This window comes from Caenorhabditis remanei, chromosome I (genome assembly GCF_010183535.1).
Source record: "Caenorhabditis remanei strain PX506 chromosome I, whole genome shotgun sequence".
Classification (NCBI taxonomy): Eukaryota; Metazoa; Nematoda; class Chromadorea; order Rhabditida; family Rhabditidae; genus Caenorhabditis; species Caenorhabditis remanei.
In genome coordinates this window covers 9,429,933-9,453,562 of record NC_071328.1, presented here as the reverse complement: position 1 = coordinate 9,453,562, position 23,630 = coordinate 9,429,933, and the positions used below count along the sequence as shown (strand labels likewise).

The 23,630-nt window shown below is 36.2% G+C and overlaps 9 protein-coding genes across 9 annotated transcripts; 4 read left to right on the top strand and 5 right to left on the bottom strand.

The window, feature by feature from the left end:
- Nucleotides 1–3,711: 3,711 nt before the first annotated feature.
- Nucleotides 3,712–6,526, top strand: GCK72_001979 (uncharacterized protein; the record flags this gene model as incomplete). The annotated part of the gene is made up of 13 exons (XM_053723213.1): nt 3,712–3,746; nt 3,793–3,909; nt 3,957–4,053; nt 4,193–4,366; nt 4,416–4,714; nt 4,766–5,147; nt 5,195–5,315; nt 5,362–5,506; nt 5,588–5,701; nt 5,746–5,893; nt 5,939–6,007; nt 6,075–6,354; nt 6,402–6,526. 13 exons carry the CDS (start codon nt 3,712–3,714, stop codon nt 6,524–6,526), a joined length of 2,106 nt encoding a protein of 701 aa, XP_053591858.1.
- A 727-nt stretch (nt 6,527–7,253) lies between these two features.
- On the top strand, nt 7,254–7,897 carry GCK72_001978 (uncharacterized protein; the record flags this gene model as incomplete). The annotated part of the gene is made up of 2 exons (XM_003114616.2): nt 7,254–7,399; nt 7,504–7,897. 2 exons carry the CDS (start codon nt 7,254–7,256, stop codon nt 7,895–7,897), a joined length of 540 nt encoding a protein of 179 aa, XP_003114664.2.
- Nucleotides 7,898–8,011: 114 nt separating this feature from the next.
- GCK72_001977 (uncharacterized protein) lies at nt 8,012–13,766 on the bottom strand (the record flags this gene model as incomplete). The annotated part of the gene is made up of 20 exons (XM_053723212.1): nt 8,012–8,152; nt 8,200–8,608; nt 8,653–8,759; nt 8,811–8,876; nt 8,928–9,119; nt 9,175–9,261; nt 9,308–9,444; nt 9,492–9,627; nt 9,671–9,857; nt 9,917–10,170; nt 10,221–10,433; nt 10,482–10,663; nt 10,707–10,883; nt 10,930–11,245; nt 11,318–12,378; nt 12,446–12,818; nt 12,927–13,197; nt 13,245–13,409; nt 13,456–13,592; nt 13,635–13,766. 20 exons carry the CDS (start codon nt 13,764–13,766, stop codon nt 8,012–8,014), a joined length of 4,743 nt encoding a protein of 1,580 aa, XP_053591857.1.
- Nucleotides 13,767–16,488: 2,722 nt separating this feature from the next.
- GCK72_001976 (uncharacterized protein) lies at nt 16,489–17,057 on the bottom strand (the record flags this gene model as incomplete). The annotated part of the gene is made up of 3 exons (XM_003115119.1): nt 16,489–16,775; nt 16,875–17,007; nt 17,052–17,057. 3 exons carry the CDS (start codon nt 17,055–17,057, stop codon nt 16,489–16,491), a joined length of 426 nt encoding a protein of 141 aa, XP_003115167.1.
- A 249-nt stretch (nt 17,058–17,306) lies between these two features.
- GCK72_001975 (uncharacterized protein) lies at nt 17,307–17,834 on the bottom strand (the record flags this gene model as incomplete). The annotated part of the gene is made up of 3 exons (XM_003115044.2): nt 17,307–17,587; nt 17,634–17,775; nt 17,829–17,834. The coding sequence occupies 3 exons, from the start codon at nt 17,832–17,834 to the stop codon at nt 17,307–17,309; spliced, it is 429 nt and encodes a 142-aa protein (XP_003115092.2).
- Nucleotides 17,835–17,979: 145 nt separating this feature from the next.
- On the bottom strand, nt 17,980–18,477 carry GCK72_001974 (uncharacterized protein; the record flags this gene model as incomplete). Its single annotated transcript, XM_003114904.2, has 2 exons — nt 17,980–18,269; nt 18,321–18,477. 2 exons carry the CDS (start codon nt 18,475–18,477, stop codon nt 17,980–17,982), a joined length of 447 nt encoding a protein of 148 aa, XP_003114952.2.
- A 326-nt stretch (nt 18,478–18,803) lies between these two features.
- On the top strand, nt 18,804–19,200 carry GCK72_001973 (uncharacterized protein; the record flags this gene model as incomplete). Its single annotated transcript, XM_003114909.2, has 2 exons — nt 18,804–19,068; nt 19,118–19,200. 2 exons carry the CDS (start codon nt 18,804–18,806, stop codon nt 19,198–19,200), a joined length of 348 nt encoding a protein of 115 aa, XP_003114957.2.
- Nucleotides 19,201–19,839: 639 nt separating this feature from the next.
- On the top strand, nt 19,840–20,740 carry GCK72_001972 (uncharacterized protein; the record flags this gene model as incomplete). Its single annotated transcript, XM_003114816.2, has 7 exons — nt 19,840–19,921; nt 19,969–20,162; nt 20,206–20,326; nt 20,374–20,400; nt 20,445–20,523; nt 20,568–20,652; nt 20,699–20,740. 7 exons carry the CDS (start codon nt 19,840–19,842, stop codon nt 20,738–20,740), a joined length of 630 nt encoding a protein of 209 aa, XP_003114864.2.
- A 591-nt stretch (nt 20,741–21,331) lies between these two features.
- GCK72_001971 (uncharacterized protein) lies at nt 21,332–23,358 on the bottom strand (the record flags this gene model as incomplete). The annotated part of the gene is made up of 8 exons (XM_053723211.1): nt 21,332–21,340; nt 21,385–21,458; nt 21,916–21,968; nt 22,015–22,217; nt 22,399–22,689; nt 22,736–22,823; nt 22,867–23,216; nt 23,263–23,358. The coding sequence occupies 8 exons, from the start codon at nt 23,356–23,358 to the stop codon at nt 21,332–21,334; spliced, it is 1,164 nt and encodes a 387-aa protein (XP_053591856.1).
- Between the last annotated feature and the right edge of the window lie 272 nt (nt 23,359–23,630).

The window sequence follows — 23,630 nt, the reverse complement described above, 5'->3', positions numbered from 1 at the left end:
ATGTTCGCGGTGTTCTAAAATAACTTTCCCTTATCACTAATAGACTTCCCTCATTCCATTCCTTATCTCTTATCCACTCTTATCATCATGCGCTTGTTCTCCCCTCGAATCAGCTGTCTTCTGTATTCTTGTGTCATCAGATGTCTTTTCTTCTTATTTGGTCAAAAAAAATGGAGGATATCTGTCTAGTCAGTTCATGTTTTTTTCTGCGCTTCGAGGTGTGATGTTTTAGATGTTTGTGAGTTGATACGCTTCGTTTAGATGAAAATCACAACCTTATCGGTACCCATTCTTGAGAACAGTCTAACCGCTGTGATTATCTGAGAGTAAAGTGAGTATAAAAATGATTTTCAGGCTTGATTCAACAACAAAGAAGCAATTTTTAAGAATTTATTTTTAACAGTATTTTTAATGGTGTTCAACGTCAAATAGTTCCTTCAATAGCATTAAATAAACCTTAATTCTTCAGTTAAAGAGGAAATTTGACACCCATCGTTTTTTGCTGGAAATAAAATTTGACAGCTCATCACAAAACATTTTTTGTATGTTTCTGAATGATATGCGTGCCTGTTCATCAAAGAAAATAGCATGTTTCAGTAGAGAATGTGTCATAAATCAAGAAGAGGTGTAGGAGATCTTCAGGATAGAGAAGCTTTTCGTATTCTGAATGTAAAACCAGAATAATATAGAATTTTACTGAGTATGTAGTTCTTTTCGTTCCAGAATCCCAGTGTCTATTCAATTTCATTCATACAAAATTCAAAAAAATTTGACTCATTTCCTCCTACTCATTCACTTCATTTCCCTCGTTTTTTCCCAACTTCCCCATTCCGATTCCCATTCAAATCTCGACCTTTTTCATTTCATTCATCGTTTTTTTGTGTCTTTGTCTATTCCTCTTTTTTCATTTTTCTTCATATAAAAGTGTCCTTTTGATCGGATAAAAATAGCGACGGCAGGGGGTAAAACTGTAGACAAGAAGGGTTGGTATCTTCATCAAAGAACCAATTTTTTCGAATTTTCGGATATTTTTTGTGTTTCGATCAACTCGAATCCTCATGTATAAAGAGACAGTTTTCCATTTTTCTAGATCTGTGAAAGAAATTAAATTATTAAATTTTAATGTGAGCACTGCACTTTAAAAAAGTTACTAGTGATAGTTCTGCAAAAAGAAGAAAATCATCTGTAAAGTGTATGAAACCGTATTAATTTGTCTTCCACTCTTAATCTCAAAGTGCAGAAATCTGAAAAAAAAACCTTGAAAACCGATACCTCTTTTTCTTTCTCCCGAATAACTTGATCCAGTAGAGTTCAGAATTCCAATTTTTCCGAAACTTAACCCTGAATTTCTCATCTTTCGATTTGATGACGAAACAGTGTGTTGGCAACAAAAAGTGGACCTAATCAACCGTACCAATTTCAATTTCTCCCAGTTTTCCTTGACTATTTTCTTCTTTCTTTTCGTTTCTTCACTTCATCCTTTTATTTTATTTGCAGACTGTTTTGCAGAATTTTCTCTGCTTCTCCTCCAAAATTCCTGATGAGTTTTTTGACACTTTCGTACAGTAAGAGTTGAAAATACTGCGAGAAAGAAAGTCTAGAAAAAGAATATTGTCTTCTGACACTCCGAAATTGAATATGATTGTTTTTCTTCTATTTGACATGCCCACAGGCACTGTGCCATCTCTCAATAATTGAATTTATAGACGTTTTTGTGTTCTAGAAGATGAGAAATTACTTATTTTATTTGTACAGTCAAAAGTATCTTTCTCCGTTGGAATTAAAACAGTTTTTTCATTCTCTTGTCTCGAGTTAAAAACAATTAGAACGCTGGTTTTTCTATTCTATTATTAACAATTATTTCAGGAATTCTTCTCTTTTTCTTCTTCTTTAAATGTGTCATAATTCTCTCTATTCATAATTAATCAGAGTCTCACATCAATTATAAGCAGCGTGGGTTGATTCAAAAAGAGATTTACTCTGTATCTCTAGCCGAACAGCTCTCAAAGATATAAAAAGAATTGGTGAAAGGTTTAAAAGCTTGATCTTAAGACTCGCCCTCAGACAGCAGAATTTTATTCTAGTTCTGGAATGATAACTTGTATCACAAAAGCGTTGATTCCTTAGCAGGAAACTACTGTTTACCTTCATCCTCTCCGCCTCCAGAAAAGAAGGCGGAGCCAATGAAATCTCTGTAAAAACCGAGGCTGCAGCAGTCCATTCTGGGCTTTTGCTCCTATCTTGTTCCGAATTTTCAAACAAATCTTCTTTCCCAAAACCACACCTTTTATCCGTCTCCTTGATTTTTCGCTTCTTCTTTTTGCCTTTTTTCGTTTCACTCTCTCTTATGTTAAAGGACATAACAAACAAGAAATTGGGTAGGAGCAGAATAGGAAGATGGAGACAAAAAGATGAGTATGTTTGCACATTCCCAAAAGCGGAGACTCAGAAAAAATGATTGAGAAATGGAAATAGAAGAGAGAGAATGAGGATATTTTTGAGCTGGCTGAGCTTTCAGTTGTTGACTCGGAATGGAGTTTTCAGGGAAATACAGTACCAGTGTCCTACCAGAAAATGTGGAAAATGTGTAAAATTCATGTACTGAATTAGGTTTTATCAACTATAACGGGTTTCTTTAATCATGTCATGAAACTGTATTAACATTCTCTAGTACTATAAAGGTTAATTCGAAACATACCAGTTTCAAAGTACCACCCATAGAAAAAACCTTGTAAAATGTCCACACTTTTTTCAAAACTTCGATTTATTTCGGTCATTTCTCAAGCCCTCCCGACCGATAAAAGTCGGGACCAACCCTCTCAATAACTATTGACTTTCACTTATTCTTTTCACTTATCTCTAGGGAAATAAACCAGAAAAGCTGCGAAAAAGAGGAATTTTCGATCCAATTTTATAAAAGCTCTTTCTCGATAAGTTTAGTTTTTTTTTCATTTGAGTACCTCTTCGTTTATCTTCTTGCGGTCTTTCAGTCTAGTACTCACTTCAATTCAACCTTCTTCTCTTTTTATAAAGATGTCTGCCATGGAGAAGATTCAATTCCATTTTCTGTCTCTTCTTTCAATTTCTTCAAATTTTCAACTTCCGTCGTCGTTTCCTGGATTCCGGTGACGAAGAAGAAGGTTACAAAAACTATGTTTCTGAAAATCTCTTCCATATTTACTACTGTATGTCTGAATACCTAGACGAGTAGACGACGTGCTGGATTCTTGTAATTTATAGTAACTCAGATCTAGGAACACCCTCAATACTACAGTATACTTCTCTTCCTTTCTCTATCTCACTCCGATAGTTTCAAAACCGAACCTTTTTCTCAGTTTTGCCTCATCGTGGTCAAGTCAATGCCATTTCTGTCCATTAGCCTAACCATAAAATTAATTCCGCCTCTTCCCTCGGTTTTTTCTCTGCGTCTCTCATGATACCCATACTATTTCTTCACTCATCCACCAATCACCGTTGGTTTTTTCATTCCGTAGTTGGTTTTCGTTTTCCTTTTGCCAATTTGACGTTCGAGGACATCCTCTTCCTCCCAGTTTAATAGTTATTCTGTCTCCTTTGACTCTTGAACTTTTCTTTTTTTGGAAGCATCTCAAAGTTTCAGATTCAACACAGTAATCAACAAGAATCAACTGGGTACAATAATCAAAACAAACCTCAAAACTGATAACTTCAAAATATTAAAAACTTCTGAAAATGGAGGAAAAAAGTTTACTCCAAAAGTTACGATCGTAAGTGTTCTTAGATAATTCCAGTTGAAATCATACTGAATTTCAGATACCCACCGGCGGTATTCTTCATGCTCGGTAATGAGTTCTGTGAGCGTTTTTCGTTCTATGGAATGAAAACAATTCTATTCATCTATCTGATCACAGAACATGAATTCTCACCCAGGTATCATTATCTAGACGCATTTCCTGAAGTCATAAACTTTGTTCCAGTAAAGCAACATTCGTCTATCATCTCTTTACCTGCATTGCCTATCTCACTCCCCTAATTGGATCAATTATGGCAGATTCCGTGTTTGGAAGGTTCAAGGTAAGAAGACTTCAATGATAGGATTAGAGGAATTGGTTTACTCGAGAATAGTTGTGAAGAGAGGATTACTGTAGTCCGGACGAGTCTCGGATTGAGGAACTAGAGAACGGAAGTTGGTTAACCTGAACTCAATTTCCAGGTAATTCTATATGGATCCTCAATCTATGTCGTTGGCCATGTCCTTTTATCCATGGGAGCCGTTCCATTCCTCTCCTATCCAATCAGATCTTCACTTGATTTCTCTGGACTTTTTGTGATTGCATTTGCCACTGGATGCATCAAACCGTGTGTTTCTGCATTTGCTGCTGATCAAGTAAGCTATTACTTCTTCCTTTCTAGTATCTCATCCATTCATATTTCAGTTCACAGAAGATCAAAAAGATCTCCGTTCCCAGTTCTTCTCATTCTTCTACTTTGCCATTAACGGAGGTTCTCTCTTCGCTATTATCATAACTCCAATCCTTCGTGGACGTGTTCAATGCTTCGGAAATCAACATTGTTTCCCATTAGCTTTCGGAGTTCCAGGGGTTTTGATGCTATTGGCTTTGATTCTCTTTTTGATGGGATGGTCTCAATACAGAAAATATCCACCGAGCAAGGAAAATGTCGGAAGTAAAGTTATTGCTGTAATCTACACTTCATTGAGAAAAATGATTGGAGGGTGAGTTAGATTGAATATAATTCAAAGTAAGTTAACATTTTTCCGTTTCAGAGCATCCCGTGACAAACCTGTAACTCACTGGCTTGATCACGCAGCTCCAGAACACTCCCAAAAGATGATTGACTCTGTCCGAGGTCTCCTGAATGTTGCCGTCATCTTCTGTCCTCTCATCTTCTTCTGGGCTCTTTTCGATCAACAAGGATCCACGTGGGTTCTCCAAGCACGTCGTCTCGATGGAAGAGTCGGTCATTTCTCGATTCTCCCTGAACAAATTCATGCAATTAATCCAATTTGTGTTCTCATCTTGGTTCCAATTTTCGAAGGATGGGTCTATCCAGCGTTGAGAAAAGTAACCAAAGTGACTCCATTGAGAAAAATGGCTGTTGGAGGACTTTTGACAGCTTTCTCGTTCGCTATCGCTGGAGTTTTGCAGGTAAGATTTCTTTTAAATCGGAACAAAATTAGAAGACATATTTTCAGCTCAAAGTGAATGAGACAATGGAATTCCCACCAACACTCGGAAGAGTTTATTTGCAAAGAGTTGGAAACGAGAGTTTGATCACTGATTTCAGATATAAAAATGATGGAAAACTTATTGGAGGTGAGTTAGATTTACCTTTTTCTATATTTGAACTAGTCACTTTCAGACGGAATGCTTCCAAAGGGAAGAACAGAATTAGATGCTGGTATCTACACATTCAATACTGGACTTAAAAACGAATCACAAGATATTGACATCTCAATTCAAAACAAGGGATACGTGATGGCAGTTTTTAGATTGGAACAAGGAGTGTAAGTTGTATATGTGCTCTATTGACCGGTGCAGTAGAGCGCAACATGTACCATATCAATTCAATAATTCCCAAATTTCAGAAAAGTTGTGAAATTCGATTACAAAGTAGAGAAAACTGACAATGGAGCAACACGTGTATTCGTCGTTACTGCTAAAGATGATGAGAATAGTTTGGTTTATGCAATCAACAAAAAGTAAAGACTTTCATTATTCGAAGTTTCACAGTTTTATTTTTCAGAGGAAAGATTCTGAGCAGCTGTGAACTCAAATCGGGATCGTATGTTGATGTGATCCCTGGAATTATCAGTGATCCAAACGTTCGATTGTATTGGGGACCAAAGGGTAATTGCTCTGGAACTGATTGTGCAAATACTGTTGCTTTGAATGTAAGGGAAAACAACTTTAGAAGTAATCTCATAATGTCATTCCAGGCGCAAATGGGAGCTGTTCACGTTCTTCACATTCATCCATCAACAACTGAGGATGATTTCAATCTTTTGGTAAGTAATTCCTGTCTGGAAGTTCAGAGAACATATTTTAAGTTATTTTTAACTCAACATCATTCAGGTCCGTCCGAACTCAGTGAGCATTCTATGGTCTCTTCCTCAATATGTTATTATCACTTTGGGAGAAGTTCTGTTATCAGTAACTGGATTGGAATTCGCCTATTCTCAAGCTGCTCCAAACATGAAATCAGTTCTCACAGCCATGTGGCTTCTGACTGTTTTCGCTGGAAATCTGATTGATATGATGATTTCTGGAACTCGTCTCATCCCACACCCAGCATTGGAATTCTTCTTCTACAGTATTCTCATGGTTATAGTCATGGGTGTCTTTATTCTTTTAGGTGAGTTTCATACTGGGGGGTTACTGTATTTATTTAATTATTTTCAGCCATGCAATACACCTACGTGGAAGATAATGATGAAGAGATAACAATAACGGAATCTGAGAAGAAAGATGTCATTGCATTGACTGAAATTGAATCAGGAACAGCTACAAATGACAAAAAAGAATAATTGAAATCTCTATTCTCTGTACTTTTCTCTCTTTTTCTTAAATGCTTGCTTTAATTTTTCACCTTCATTTTCATCTGAATCCCCCAAAAGATCTAGTCAATCCGTGTGACTTTAAATTATTTTCTTTCCATTTTTCTTGAATTTCAACTAGACCCATTAGACCCTTTCCATCCAAAACAACACATTCCTGAACGGTGTTTTTGTCGCTTTTCTCTCCTTTTTCATTTTTCTTAATTAGCTTTTCTTCAACTTTGCATAATTTTTTCTTAAAAAAAACAAACTGAGTGTTATCGACAATACTGTAAATAAAATTGAAATAATAAACGTCTCCATTGACATTTTCTGTTCAAATTAGCTCTAACTTCCCAATTTTTTTGGAATTTTTTCAGAAATCGAGATGTGACAGTGGATTTTCCGCGAGGAATGTAAGAAGAAATCTCGAAAATTAAGTCAAAGCTATAATTAGAATGCTTGATCGGAATAAAAATCGTATCTATATACAAGTGACGAGAGAGAACAAAAAATATTAGAGGTCTGTAACTGTTTTTTGAAGGAATTTCACGTTTGCAAAGAAAAATGAATTCATATTTTTCTTGAATTTAATGTTGCTGTTTCCACGTGACCTCCCTCTGAAACATCCACATGTTCCTTCTTCGTATTAGAATTCTCCACGTGGTTTCAGCTTCCAACTTCTTCTTTTTCTGTCACTTTGTAACTTTTCAATCTCATGTCGACTGCAATTGACAATCCCGAGTTAGCTGAGGCGAAGAAGGAATCCGAAAAACCAAGTAAACCCAAAAAGATTCCAAAAGTCGAGAAGCCATCTACAGAGAAGAAGAAAAAGAAGAAAACGAAGACATTCCCCTTGGAATTGTAAGTCTCTTTTCTCAAGGGACTGCGAAACTATTTCTGAATTTTAAAAAAAGACGCTTATGGCTTGCTTGCCGAAGTCTCCCTCTGATATTCTCAATTTTCAGCTGGAAAACTGATCCACCACTGGATGTGATCGAAGCTGAAATTGATGAGGCAATATGGATTTCATTTAAAGAAAAACGAAAAGAAAAGGAAAGAAAAGAGAAATTAGAAAAAGAAATGATTGAGAGGAATAGGATTATTGAGCTGAAAAAAGTATTGAGTGAGCAGCGAAAAGATCAGAAATTGAAGGAATTGATGGCACTGAAGGTTCTGAAACAGAAGCAGAAACAACCGAAACCAGAAGAAACGGAAGCCTCGAGACAAGAAAAATTGGAGAAATTGAAAGCATGTAGACAACGATTTTACGAGAAAAAGAGGCTGAAAAAGTTGGAAGAAGATGAGAAACGGCGAAAGGAAAGAGAGAAATTGCTGAAAGAATATGAATGTTCTGTATGATTTAATCTATTATTGATAAAGTTCTTTGAGTAATTTTCAGCAAAGATCACTAGGAATTTTGAAATAAAACAGGAAGTTGAAATCTAGCAGCTTTATTATTTTGTACTCATATCATCATTCTGTGGTAATAAGACGAATGAAAGTGTCTTCAAGTGATGATTGAGTGAGCATGTAATCTCGTGCATTTGCTTTTTTGGCCAGAGCCTCCACTTCACTGTACTTTTGTGACCATTTATCAGATTTCGCTTTTGGAATCTGAAATCATTTTTACAGTTTTTATTTCAATTGCTCAATAGTCTTACCTCCCAAAAAAGACTAGTAGTCAAACTAGATTCTGGAGTCTTCAGAATTGCATTTGGCATGAGTTCACTAACTTTCTTGCAAACGGCTTCTCGATCAGTCAGATGGTGAATAACGAGTGTCATCATATAAGTGTTTCCATACTGAGATTTCAATGATTGACTTGTTCCCAATGCAATCATTTCTCCTTTTCGAAGTATTCCAATTCTGGTACACAATGCCTCACATTCTTCCATCGAATGAGATGTCAGAACAATCGAACATTTTGCTTGTTCTCTCATTTCATGAATGATATCCCAGATCTCTCGACGTGCTCGCGGATCAATTCCAGCAGTTGGCTCATCAAGAATGATACAGTTTGCACGGGACATCAACGCAATACCGACCGAGATTTTTCGTTTTTGACCACCACTGAAAAATAAGTGGAAACTGATACACATAATGATGTTATCCACCTGCAATTCTTCACCAATTTATTTCCATGTTCCTTCATTCCGACACAATCTAAAACCATTTCTACTACTTCTTTCACATTTGGATATCCTTGTAATTTAGCCATTACCTAAAAATGTCTTCCTTATTAAATTTTATAAACCAGTTCATTTCAGCTCACTCTCAATGTTTGTCGACACGATATTTGTTGAAGCATTGCGTCGAATTGTGGACAATACCCAATGTGCTGAAACAGTGAAGCCATATAAATTCCCTCTCAAAAAATGAATAATCTTACAATATTTTTAGTGATATTCTGTCCTTCAATTGTTACATTTCCACCAGTGGGCAATGTTAATCCAGTGATTATATCAAATGTTGTTGTTTTTCCTGCTCCATTTGCTCCAAGCATTCCGAAACATTCCTCATGTCCAACTGATATGGAGAGACCGTTAACAGCACGGAATTTTTTAAAATCTTTGATGAGTCCCTTCAACAAAAATATCAATCAGTAAACTTTCGGGAAAGCGATTCAAAGAACTCACATCCACGACTATAACTTTATCCTTTTTATCCACTTTCGGAATCAACGCTTCCTCTTCTTTTACAGCTGCACATGATTCGATTCCTTTCTAAAATTTTACTGATTCTGAAAGGAACATTTTTCAAAAAGCATACATATTGAGCTCTAGTTTTCTGTTGTGATTTCTTATGAGTCACCGAGAAACAAGTCCGACGAATCGATTTCAATGTGGCACAACATAAAATACAAGTGATGAGACAAGCGAAGAGAAGGATGAGAATGATTTCGATCACTGCAAAAGAAATAAATTTAAATGAGTCATTGTCAGTATAAACTCACAAATTCCTTCGAACTCCCAAGTGTCCGTAATATTATCAAATACTGTTCTCAGTCCAGAATGCTCGTAATTGATCGCTGCCACTTTCAGAACCCCCATATAGAATCCTATACTTGGACTTAGAATTCTAGTTCCCCACTGAACCTTGAGAGTTTATTTCAGTTTCAATCATCAAATTCACCTTAGTTCCGTCCTTCATGTTAGGAGACTGTCCTATGGCGAAAAAGCAAATTGCAGCGCCAAAATAAGTGATAATACAGAACATGTAAATGATAAACGATCCTTTTGTCGGAGAGTTAATAAGTATTGAGGTGAGATAAACGACAGGAGCAAGATAGAATAAGAGACAGTAGAATAATAGAACGATTCTGGAAAAAGATTACGGTTGGGATGCAGGACACGAAATCACGTCGCCCAGTCTACTCACTCATGAACATGTCCTGAGAACACTCCATACACGAAGATAAAGATCAAAACGTAGAGGACAATGCACGTGTAAAGAATGAAATCCCAGAGGAAGACAACTCCCCAGTAAGTAAATGAAGAGAGTCCAGTCAGATATTGTTGATGAGCGAACTTGCAGACACGTTCTTCGATTAAATAAACAGTTGATTGGATTACAACTCCAGCAATAATCAAAGCAATTGCAGGCAATTGGTATAACAACTTTTCTAAATTTGCCTGAAAATCAATACCTCTGAAATTCCTATTTTGTAGTAAAGAGTACTCACCGCAGACGCCCCTTCTGCATCCATCATCCAATATATTTGAGACGAAATGTGCGGTAATTCAGTAACAAAATTAGATCTCAAATACATACAAGAGGCGAGGAGATTGATAAGAATAGCCTGATTTTTACTCGATCCATCGTGACGACTGTCAAAGTAAATTGATGTTACTCCGTTCTGTTTCACCTTTATGATGAATCCCAACGATTGGAATGCCTTGAAAATCAGTTTGAGATATTCTAGGTTCAAACTGCTAAAACCTACATTCGAATACTTTTTCACCACATCCTCTACACTCTCATAGTAATCCACTTCCATCAGATTCAGATTTGGAAAAGTGTGAAGATAATCTAACAAACGATTCTCAGTGTTATCCTCCATTTGGACAACAACAGTTGACGATGGAAACTCTGACAAATCCAAAGACTCCACACTTATCATTTGTTCTGGAAAGACATTGAACAGAGGTCTCAAATGGTCTTGACATACTTGAAACTTCACTGGCAACAAGTCCAGAGAACATCTCAGCAAACATCCAAAGAGTGAGAAGAGGAAGAATGATTTGAAGGAATATTTGAACAGGATTACGATACATGTAGTACGCACGTTTCTGAATGAGAGCAGTCACAGTCATCAGTGTTCTCGAAAATCCTTGTTTTGGTGGTTCTGAAAGTAATCTGTATCAAAAACAGGACATATCTAGAGTACCTACGTTTCTTTGCAGCAATCAGTCCACTAAACAATTTTCTTCGTTCAACTTTTTTATTAGCTCCTCCACTTTTATTGATGACAGCATCACATTCATCTCCAATCTTGATGAAAACTTGTTCCAATGAACTCATCGAAACTCCGACTGTCACAATTTCCAGCTTTTGTGCCTGACTTTCCACATTCGGTCCCAGCATTTTGATGTCAGGAGAGTGGAAATTTCGTTCTGTGATAGCTTCCAAAGCTCTGAAAAGTGCTGGAAGTCTAGATTTCTCCCCTTCCGAAATACTGATTTCCATCATTTGTCCTCGTTCGTCCTTCTGTGAAAAAGAAACAATTGTTCTAGTGATTAATATTCAAAGTTTCTTTCTAGAATACCTTCCCCAACTCACCACTGTTGCAGATGGGCATATCGCTTTACAGACTTGGAGTGCTGCTGTATACATCTTTTTAGGATCAGAACTAGTCTTGAACACCAAAGTCAACAACATTCCTCCACCATATCTCTGTTTCAGATAGTGAATTGATCCAGATGCGGCCATCTTTCCATGTGACATCACGAATACCCAATCTCCTAATTTTTCAGCTTCATCCATGTAGTGAGTAGTCAAAAGAATAGTTCTATCCGACTTAACCAAAGCTAACATCTTCTGAACATCAATCCGTGCAGCAGGATCCATTCCAGCAGTTGGTTCATCCAAAAGAATCACTTTACTCCCCCCAATCATTGCCATACAAACACAAAGTTTCCTTTTCATTCCACCAGATAAATTCTTCGCCAGAGTATTCTTCTTGTCCGTGAGTTCAATTTGTTCCAAAAGACTCTGTGCATCCGCATTGAACGTGGCTCCACTTCCTCCTTTCAATGCATTTACTAATCTCAAATGTTCAATTACAGTAAGCTTTTCATAGAGTGGATTATATTGTGGACAGTATCCGATCAGTTTCCTTGCTTCGGCTCTATTCGAACTTGCATCAACCCCTCCAATCAATACTCTTCCTTCTGTTGCTTTATGCATTCCAGTTATCATTCCAAATGTTGTACTCTTTCCACATCCATTATGACCCAATAGAATTGATACTTGACCTCTAACTGCTCTCAATGATAATCCGTTCACTGCTTTTTCTCCATTTGGATACACTTTCACCAATCCGTTTAATTCAATATCAGCTGCAGCCATCAAACGTCCATCCAACTTCTCCTGAACATTCAGAATCGTCGATCTACTCCCATTCGGTCCAGTTTTTATTCCAGAAGTGAACTTGGTTTTTCGATTACTCAGAATTCCCCAAAGCTTTTTGAAAAGGACATGAGCCAAGAATGTGAATAGTTTTTCCATGAAAATGGCAGCAATTAGCATCCAAATAGTATTGAAAATCATGAATCCAATGTAGACAGCTGCGCATTGAACACCGATCGATTTGGATTGAAATAGATCACCAATAGCAACTCCTGAAAAAGAAAATCAGTTTTATCTGAATGTTGGTTGAAATACTCTGAGATCAGTCTGACCACTTACCATTTTCATCATAAGCCAGCACGACAGCTCCAATATAATGCTTCAGGGCATGCGTTGGATTGAGTGAAACAAGCCATGTCATAGACGGACTTGGTTCATACAACATTGCGAATAAAACAGTTCCAATCCAGATAAGAACCATTCCTTCGACGGCTCTTTTGGCAGATGGAAAGATTGTGGAAAAAAAAATAGCAAAGGAGACACAATTGAAGGTGTAGAAGAAGATTCCAATCACGACAAATCCAGGAAATCCTTTGATAAGAAGCCAAACGAATGAAGTCAAAGTGATAAGAATTGATGTTTTGATGACACCGAATATGAAATGTTCCAGGTAAAACAGCCAGATTGGAAGACCAATGGTACTCAGATAGGGCTGAAAATGAAAGGTTTAATTTTGTAAACCTATCCATTTTTGTTTTTTTGACAAAAATGTTTATATTTTCAAATTAATTCAAGTACAACTGTTTCCCCCTATCTTAACTGTATCTTTCTCCACTAATAAATTTCTTGTAGTTCCAATAACTGGCATTGTTAAACATATTCCAAAGAATAATGGGAATATCTTATACAAAATTTCTCCAATTAATATAGTACTGGTTGATGGAAGAGTATGAAGTTCGTTATCGAAATTTGGCAAAGATCGGACAGGTTGTCCTTGGCTTGGCAAATACTTTTGTTCCATATAACGTTCAAACAATCCATACATGATCTTATTCATATGATAGTTGTATCCAAGGAAACCATAGTATGGCCTATCAATTAAAAATTAGTTTATCTTTCCTCTTAAGTTAATACTTACCAGTAATTTCCAGTTAAGGGCAAAACAATGGTACTACTCATATTGGATTCAACAATATACACTGCGTTACCACATGAACGAACTGCTTCGACGTAACTCCAACGATCCATTTTCTGAGGAGCACTTATCTTTCCGTTCCTCCATCTCATTTTACTGTCTGCCAAACTGAAAATGGAATGATTGAAACTTGAACGCCATCATTAATAACTACTAGTTAGTAACCGAAGCCTTTTGGTTACTATATGTACCCCCTTGACAATAAACTTCGATATCCAAGTTTTGAAGATTCACTTGATGAGATTGATACACCCCTGACATTTGACTTGTATCGACTTGATTTTTGGTCATCTGAAATTAAATTTTCTCTTCGAATTTCACTTCAAAATTTACCGCAAGCATCAAAATAGGTGGAGCCATGATCAGAAGAAGAGGTATAATTATTTCAAATGCTGTCCAAACTTTCGAACGCCACACCAGCAATGCATCCTTTAGTAAAAGATGAAGCAGCTTCTTGAATACCATTCCGAACGGATATAACAAGAATAAATGAGGAAAAAACCGGAGAAAAAGAGAAGAGATAAAGATAAGAAGTGAGTTAGAAAAAGTAAGTTCACGACGTTGTTAGAAGTGGAGCAGTGATTGGTTTTATTTTTATTTTACGACCCTTTACGGCATAAATAGCATAAATATAGCAAAAAAAACGTGATTGAAATATGAGTTTCTGAAAATGTAGTTACTATTATAACTAAAGAGTTTGATATCTTTTCTGAAAAGTGATTTTGTCTGTAGGCGTTAGAGAAGATGATAATTTATAAGAAAGAGATAAATTAATTGCAATTAACAACAAGACCGAAAATCAAATTTCCATTAACCCAGCATTGCATATCAGAAAGATTTGAAAACGCAGCAGTAGCTGGTTGTTTAGCACATTGAATATCAATCTAGGCGAGAACTAAAATGAGATATGATTGGAAGATTATAGATAAAAACTCCTACCGTCATAGGATCGTTATTTGTGCTTGTGATTGTCAATTTTTTCTCGTTTGCGCAACTCAAATTAAGTTTACAAGTATCTTTGTCCAAAGTGTAAGATTCCATTTCTCGTGGCTCGTGGCTTGCCCATCCACAATTACTTGTCCCGCAAACTTTAGCCTCGTCATTTTTGATCTTTTAAACTCTTCATTGGTGAGTTTCCTTTCCTCTAAATTTTCCAAGTTTTAATCCTTTCTTTTCCGAGTTTCCAAGCGGTAAAACCACCATGATTATTCCACAAAAACGAGAAAATGGTCAGTGAACAAGTGTGTTGATATCCCCGAAATCGATGTAATTTACTCTATTTCTGTGGATTTTAGATAACTATTTGAATTTGAAAAATAATCGTATCAAAAACTTATTTTCTGTTGATTAAGAGGCGTTGTCTGTAAGATGAGGATTCCTCTTGGCACAGTTGCAAAAAGTTGTTTCAATCCGAACTCTTTTTACAACATATGTACCCCTATGGTAGTAATTTATAAAAAAATATGTCACCAGTTCCATATGACGTCATCATAGGAAAATATGCCCAATAATCGACTTTTCACCCAAAAATTCATAAAAATTTTAATTTTCCAGATAACATCGGTAAACTTTTGTAACATGTTAGAAATGTTTTTGGCTACCTTCACACGAATTTTCGGCACCCCAGACAGCCCAGAAACCGTTCAGATAATTTTCATTTCCATGTTTTTTCAACTTTTCTCAAAAAATCCCTCTAGAAATCCTCAAATTTCAATTCGTATTCGAATTCCCCGCAAAAAGTTCTACTAGGCCCAAAAAAAAATCATTAAAAAACAGGAGAACCTTTTTGAGATATTTCGATTTTTTCAAAAATCACATAAGGGTCCCCCCTTACGAAAATTTTTTTTTGGCAAAAAAACCTCAAAAATAATTAGCTTCAAAAATAATTGGAATATTGATAAAACCCTTGGAATAAGTCACTCACAAAATATTAGACCTCAGAAATGTGTCTAAACGGATTCAGTTTTTTTTGTTCATTCAATTTTTTCCAGTTTTTTTCCGTTTTCATCAATAATTTGTACAGAAGTTCTCAAATTTCAAAGCATATTCCACTTCCTGTCAATATTTAACATATGACTCAATTAAAATCAATAAAAAACAGGAGAACCTTTTTGAGATATTTCCATTTATTTCGAAAATCACATAAGGGTCCCCCTTATGAAAGAAAATTTTTATCGAAAAAATGTTTAAACTCTTTTTTGATGCAAAAACGTTGAAAACATTGATAAAATACCAAAAACTCTTTTTTTAAGTATTTTGAACGTTTTTGCATCAAAAAAGAGTTTTTTTTAAAAAGAGTATTTTTTCGATAAAAATTGTCTTTCATAAGGGGGGACCCTTTTGTGATTTTTGGAAATATCTCAAAAAGGTTCTCCTGTTTTTTAATGGTTTTAATTGAATCATATGGTAAATTGTGCGAGTAATCAGGATATCTATTGAAATTTGAAGACTTCTGTACAAATTTTTGATGAAAACAGGAAAAGACTGGAAAAAATTGGATGAGTAAAAAAATGAAATCCGCTCAAACACATTTCTGAGGTCTAATATTTTGTGAGTGACTTATTCCAATGGTTTCATCAATATTCCACTTATTTTCGGAGCTAATTTTTTTTGAGATTTTTTTGCCAAAAAAAAATTTTCGTAAGGGGGGACCCTTATGTGATTTTTGAAAAAATCGAAATATCTCAAAAAGGTTCTCCTGTTTTTTGATGATTTTTTTTGGGCCTAGTAGAACTTTTTGCGGGGAATTCGAATACGAATTGAAATTTGAGGATTTCTAGAGGGATTTTTTGAGAAAAGTTGAAAAAACATGGAAATGAAAATTATCTGAACGGTTTCTGGGCTGTCTGGGGTGCCGAAAATTCGTGTGAAGGTAGCCAAAAACATTTCTAACATGTTACAAAAGTTTACCGATGTTATCTAGAAAATTAAAATTTTTATGAATTTTTGGGTGATAAGTCGATTATTGGGTAGGATGACGTCATAGGGGACTGGTGACACATTTTTTATAAATCACTACCATAGGGGTATATATGCTGTAAAAAGAGTCCGGATTGAAACAACTTTTTGCAACTGTGCCAAGGCCCAACACAAACATTCTCACTCTTACAGATAGTGCCTCTTAAATCATTAACTGCTCATTAGAATCACTATTAGAACACTTTATTTGGGTAACAGAATCAGTTGATTAATCACACGAATCCAATTGTTGTCCACTTCTCGGTTTTTCCAGTTTCACTTCTCCTAAATCCCATTTCTTCTTCGCAAATGGTCCATCATTCACATAAATACCAGGAATTTTGATCTCAAACCAATTGGAACATGGGTCAGAATGTTCATATGGTTTCTCATAACACTTATGCCAGACGTAAAGTCGTGCATCTATTTTCGACCAAGAACTCGGATTAATGTATCCAGCAATATTGAAATTACCGGCTGGATCAGTGAAGATGTTTCGAGCGAAGGCCTCTCCACCTGAGAGTTCAAGGTTTGAATGAAGCAAAACATACGATTGATAGAAACTTTTCGGGAAATTCCTATGAAAAAAGTAACACCCGTAATAACTTCACTCACCAATACTAAATTTACTAACTAGCTGAAGCTCAGCATACTGTGCTGGATGTCCGTGACATGTCAATTTCCCAACGACTCGTACCGATTGTTCACTGGCAAAGACGATGGGAATGGCAATTAGGAGGTATACGATCTGGAATTGTTTTTCGATAATTAAGAAGGCGGGGAAAACTTTACCTTCATGCTGTAATTTGTTGAATACTGATGGGAGAGTTTGAGTTGGATTCGGATGTTTACCACGTGATTAATGTGGCTTATTCAAGGTTAGGTCACGCCAAAATGGGAATCTTGAAAAGCGGAAAATGTATTTGCACCCACTGTTAAATATTAATCTCTTGCAGAAAATAGAAAAACAAAAACAAATTAAACTACTTTATATTAAAAAGTATCAAATTAAGCTTATTTTGTTCTAAATCTGTGTTTTAATTTGTTTTATTGACACTTATCCAAGTGTTCATTTCGTTGCTCTTTCTCCAAATCAATGAATCCCAATGGCCATGTCAATAACGGAATAGCTCCTTGACTCACAAAATCATCAGGAACTTTGAACTCCAACCAGTTCTTACAGGGATCTTTTTGAACGCTCGCATCGAAAAAGCAAGTATGCCAAATCCATAAACGACCAGAAATTGTGAAGTATTGATCGGCATAACCAGAGATATCAAAGTATCCATCTGCATCTGTGAACACATTTTCAGCAAGAATCGCACTTCCTGAATTCCATAGAATTAAATCTATCGAGGGTAAAAGAGATCTTACCAAGGATATTCCCCCAAGCGAGCAATTGAAGTTCAACAAACTGTGCCGGTTTTCCACGGCATTCCAATTTTCCAGTTATTCGAATCGATTGTTTAGAGCAGTAGACTAGTGGAATTGCAGTGAAAATAACCAGTAGCAATGTCTGAAATTAGGTTATTAAGAGCCTGGTTTAGCCTTTTCCTGAGAAAAAAAAACCTTCATTTTGTCGATTTTGAATAATGAAGCAGCGAGAAATGAATAGAAAACGGAATGAAGTGTTCAGTGGTTCACGGAGAATCGGAACACCATCATAAATCTGTATTTTTTCGATTGAAACTATGAAATAAAGGTATTTATTAACGAATAATCAATCACATTTTTCCAAGTTCTGTCCCAAAACTCCCGGTTCTAAATTGATAATTCCAGTATCCCAGGTGATTCGTGCAAGCGGTCCATCATTCCCATACCCTTCCGGAAAATTCACACTGAACTTATTTTTACACAGTCCATGATAAATTCCGATGTCATAAAAGCATTCATGAAAAACTTGGAGGGCTGCTGGGATTTCATAGAATTGGTGCATATTTCCATAGATTTCAAAATAACCATCTGCATCTGAGAAGACGCCTTTTTGAATTATTATGTTATATTCTTTGTCTGAAACATATATTAATCAAATATTACTTTGCTTGGAACGAAAAAAGTTACCGCCGCCACGTGTATTGAGGAGTTGCAGTTCAGCGAATTGGGCAGGTTTTCCACGGCAAAGAAGTTGTCCGACGGCACGAAATGATTGAGTTCCAGCGAGAACAGACAAGAAATTATTCAGGAAAAGAAGAAGAAGAATCTGGAAACTATTTGTCATGTCTGCAAGATGCCAATAGTCTACCCACCTTCCCAGAAATCATCTCTTTCGAAAATCTTTACGTGAAATCCGATTGCACACGTGGAGTTTTTTAATCCAAAGAATCTTACAGCGTTCACGTGAACTATGTGACCACGAGACTAAAAATCTTACATTTTCTACGTGACCCCATTGCTGACCCACGAAAAGGGGAGTTCTCTCCTCCTTCTATCAGTTATTCCAGCCAATTTATCGACTTCGTTTCGTGAATTTGAACGAGAATATTCAAAGGTCAGTTCTTGAGTCTCTACATCTCATGTAAGTTTTCTGAATATCCACGAATTCAGATGTCTGACCCAGCTGACGACTCAGTAGAAGCAGGAGAAACATCAGGAACCGTCGTAGGAGAGTCAATTCCAACTCCTATGATGACTGGAATGGTTGCTGGTCTCATCTTTGCAATCCTCATGATGATATGTCATATTTGCATTACAAAAGCTCTTGTTGGTCAACGACTCAAACATTTGCCACGTGCACGAAAAGTCAAAGTCAAAAAGAACAAGAAAGATAAAAAGGGGAAGAAAGGAAAGAAAGGAAAGAAGGGGAAAAAAGGTGAGTGTCAGTGGAAAATTTTGCCGGATCGCAGATTGTGAATTTATAGGGTCCGGTACAACAACTGGAACAACTTCTGGATCGACATCTGGAACAACTGCTGGTACAACTGGAGCATCTACTGTCATGTAGATACTATAACTGACTTATCCCGTAATGCTTCTGCCGTTTTCTAATTAAAAGAGACTTTCATCAGGAGAAAGATCTCATTAAAATCTCTAATAAATACACTTTTCATTTTTCTATTATTATTCTCTTTGAATTCTCTTTGACTTTATTCTCTTTGACACATACGTTAAAAAAAACTCCATCTCCCATTTCTCATGACTTCGTCTACTTATTTTTCATTTTCATTCACTGCTTCAGATGGACTATTCGAAATTCTGACCCCGAGAATTTGGAATTTTGAGGTTGTTCGATGGGAACAACGAGTAGTCCACAGTCTTTCGAACCTTTTGCTTAGAAATATGACTCGAAAGCTGATTAATCAAAAACTATGTGCAAGTTGGAATAAATATTTTTATTGATAGGATTTTGAAGTATGTTGATTTCTGTTTCTGAAAAAATGCTCCGAGGATTACATCAATTCCGAAATTCTAAATTCTCCTCTTATTTGATATTCTGAGATATCAAAAACCATCAAACTATATACCCATCTGATTTGTTGATCACTTTCAGTTCATTTCATAATTTACATTACTTGAATAATAAATTAATATTCATCAATTCATTCTTTGGTATATCATCATTCACAGCTAACAATCAACAGAAATGTTAGCTTCGGCTCTTATCTTCTCTCCTTTTTTCCTTCTTTTTGTGGAATCTTGTCTTAAAATTAATTACTCGACACCACGTTAGTTTATTAAAGAACTTCCCTGGGAAAAAAACAACTGATTTCAGCAAAATGCGAGTGTAAATCTCTCGCATTGGATGCATCTAACATGCAACAGAATATTGGAACTAGTTCATTCTATCCAAATATCTCTCTTCATTCAGTTCATTCTCCAATTGTCTCGATCGATGACTGTGTTCTAACTGCTCACTGTATGGAAAATTACGATTTAGTCGGTTTCGACCCGGAAAAGGCCACCATGGTTTGTTGGGACATCTTGATATCGCATTGTCTTCTTTTTGAAGTTTGGTAAATACAATGCAGAAGGATTCTGTGATCCATATACTCAGAAATGGATAATTGATAATGGCGATGGCGTTGGATTGACAACTTACTCTCAATTTTTTGGGATTTGTGTGGACTACTGTAAGGTTAATTTCATTTTGAGGATTCTCTAAAACTATTTCTTTCAGCGAAACAAGCAACAACTCCTGTTCCACGTATAAGTCCCATCATTACTCATATTAATTGAATAATCTTTCAGAATCGAGGTGTAGAGATTGTCATGCTCTCGCTTTATATAACAGTCATGGAACAGACGATTTAATCGGCTTCTCTTCAGCGTCTCTGTACACTTCAGAATTTTAACGAAAGTTTCTTTTTTCAGATGGTACCTTTATAACGGATGCTCGCAAGAACAAATATATTGTAACAGAGTAGATGATCTAGTTTGTGAAGTTTTTGGAATAATGGTATGAATTTATCGAAAGAAGTTGACTCAAAAGTAATTGATTGTAGGCGACAACTGATTCTGGAACTTATCGAATTGAAGATGCATAGACTGGAACGAGTACATTTACTACCCTTGTTTGCGGTTCAAATGGAATGTATTCCCACGGTGATGTGTAAGTTTATCCAGAGAGTTCACAACACAACTATTTTCTACATTCAGACACGATATCAAAGAATTGTCGTGTTACTATGAATCATGTTATTAAACTCATGTTTATGAGTGGAAAATAAAGTTATTTCCCCGGATGAACAATTTTATCTTACTGACTGGAACAGAAATTTCGTGAAAGAGATGTGAAATTCAATAAAATAGAAGCTTTCGGTGTTTTGCGATCTCAGCCTATCGAAAACTGTATTTATACCCTGCACGTTTCTTTCCATTTGCTGAAACTTCATTGAAATGGACAACAAGTATTGAACATGATTCTGTGTTGCAATAATAATAAGCTATAAGCATGCATAAACTGAACAAGGATGGTGCTAATAAACATGGATGGTGATAATGAACTTGGATAACAAAGAATATGTAACATGTGAAATAACAAGAAATGCGTAAAAATTGGTGCAAATTTACAAATTTTAAAACTGAGGATACTATGGTAAGATCTGTATATTATTAGGAAACAGTAACAGTTGGTGTCAGAGTTTCTGAAATTCAAATATTTAACGGGATTCAGTTCAAAAAAAAATACTTCGCGTCTCGATCTGCAAATAGTGAAATCATCAGTTTTCTCGGATGGCTCTTCATTGAATGCATCCAGTTGATCTGAAAAATATAAGATTGAATTTTGATTCTCTTTCAAATTTTCTCGAAAGTCAATTATTTTTTAGTTACCCTGGTCAACTAATTGTTAGCATACTTGCAACGGGCCGGGCCGGGCCGTGACGAGAATTCAGGTATGTGCCCGGGTGGCGTTAAGCGCCTCGCATTTTCAGCCGAAATTTGAAAATGCGACGAGAAAGAGTGTGCGAAATGGAGAGACGCAGACACACTCTCTCGATTTCACACACTCTCTCTCGTCGCATTTTCGCCCACTTTGAAATCTTTCAGCGCCCAAAGCGCCTCCATAGGCACATACCTGCGAGAATTTCCACGGCCCGGCCCGGTTGAAAAAACTTGAACTGAAATTTTGAACGAAAATTTGAATTTTTGCTCAAAAATGTCGAATTTTGTATAATATAGATTAGTGAGAGGTTGAAATTTCCTGTGAAACACAGCATACCTCCGAAGCAGTCATGCAGAAGTTTTCTGAAGTCGGGGTCTTTCAATGGTAAACTGAAATCACATATGAAGTTATATTCGAATATAAATTGTAACTCACGTGCTCACTCCGTATCCCGTCATTTTCATACCCTTGTGACTTGTTTGGTAATGATAACGCATCGAACGAATAGTTTTAATCTCTTTAGCTTTGTTTTTGCATTCGTGGCATTTCAGAAACTTCTTCTTGCTGTGCTTCAATGCGTGGTCGACAAGATTGATTTTTCCGCTTCTTATTCTCCAGCTGATAACATGACCACATTTCTGGGAAAAAAAACGTATAAACAACTGTTTCTCAAACTGAAAACCTAAACTTTTATTTTCCGCATATTATTGGTAAATGAATAAATGAAAACTTTTCAATAATACTCAAAAAGTGTTTTCAGTTCACTAATAATTTGAGGTTTGCCGACTGTTTGAAGTGCGACTGACTCGGGTTGCCTACCGGAAAATTACATGTGATCGGTACGGCTGTGTTTTGCGTATCATGAGTACAACGGGTAGTTTTCTGAGCTGCTTTAAAAGTTTTCGTATGTTTTCCATTCCGTTCAGTCGTCTTTTCTTCAGCAGGAAGATCAGCTGTCTCATCGATGTTATCAACATGAAATGAATGATGAACGTCCATGTTTGAGAGCCCGTAGGAACTGGAGTTTTTTCTTTCTTCACTTTGTGGAATATTTCCATGATCACTATCTAACACAGCCGGTGCAATACTGCAGTAAACTGAGCCTATCATCTGGAAAACATAAGCTTATTGTGAGCCTTATCGTTTTTATACTAACATTTCTATTGAAAGTAACCGGATCCGAAAACTTAGAAATCGTCATTTCATCAGCAGGAATTAGAATTGCGGCTGTACTTCTTACCGTTCTGGAATGAAATAGTCAGTCTGACATTTGAATGCTTCTAATACTTCTCTTTTTCGATGACAGTCTCCATTATACCATCAAGAACCAAAGCAACATCTGTATCTCTTTTTTTCTGCTCGGATGATTTTCTTGACTCCTCAATGATCTCTTCTGAATCTACTTCGCTATCGAAATCAACTTTTTCTTCATCATCGTCAGCAATCTCGGAGATTCTTTCTTGCAAATTCCAAGTTATTTTTTTACGAATGTCAACCTGTGAAACGATCGGAGTCGAGGAACGAGGGACATCAACATTTGCAATGCTTGTACTGAGACTTGGAACAGTGAACTGCTTCTTGCGGCCACGTGAGATACGACCTTCGCGAATTGATACACCAGAGAATCCAACTCCTTCCTGAAATTCATATTTTGATCATCACGAATTCACTAAGGATGCTCACCAGAATCTTCTTCAAGGATATACCATCTTGTTTCAATTTCTGAAGTGAGCGGCCGTAGAGTCTAACATCGATATAAGGAAAACTGTCTACTGTCATTTCTGACAAATCGTCTGAAAATTTACTGAGAAAACTCATTTTTCAAAATTCAGAGAGCTCAGAAAAAAATTTGAAAAAATAAAGCAATGGAACTGAACACTGATGAAACGAATACAACAGGATGAATTAAACAAGCAAATACTTTATTATTTAATAGAATTTCCAACAATGATATTAAACAAGATTGAAATGAAACAGATTATGCTCGGAAGTCCAGGTTTTCGAAGTTTCTTCAGTGTATTCTGCGAAAACTGAACTTCAATTTAGATATG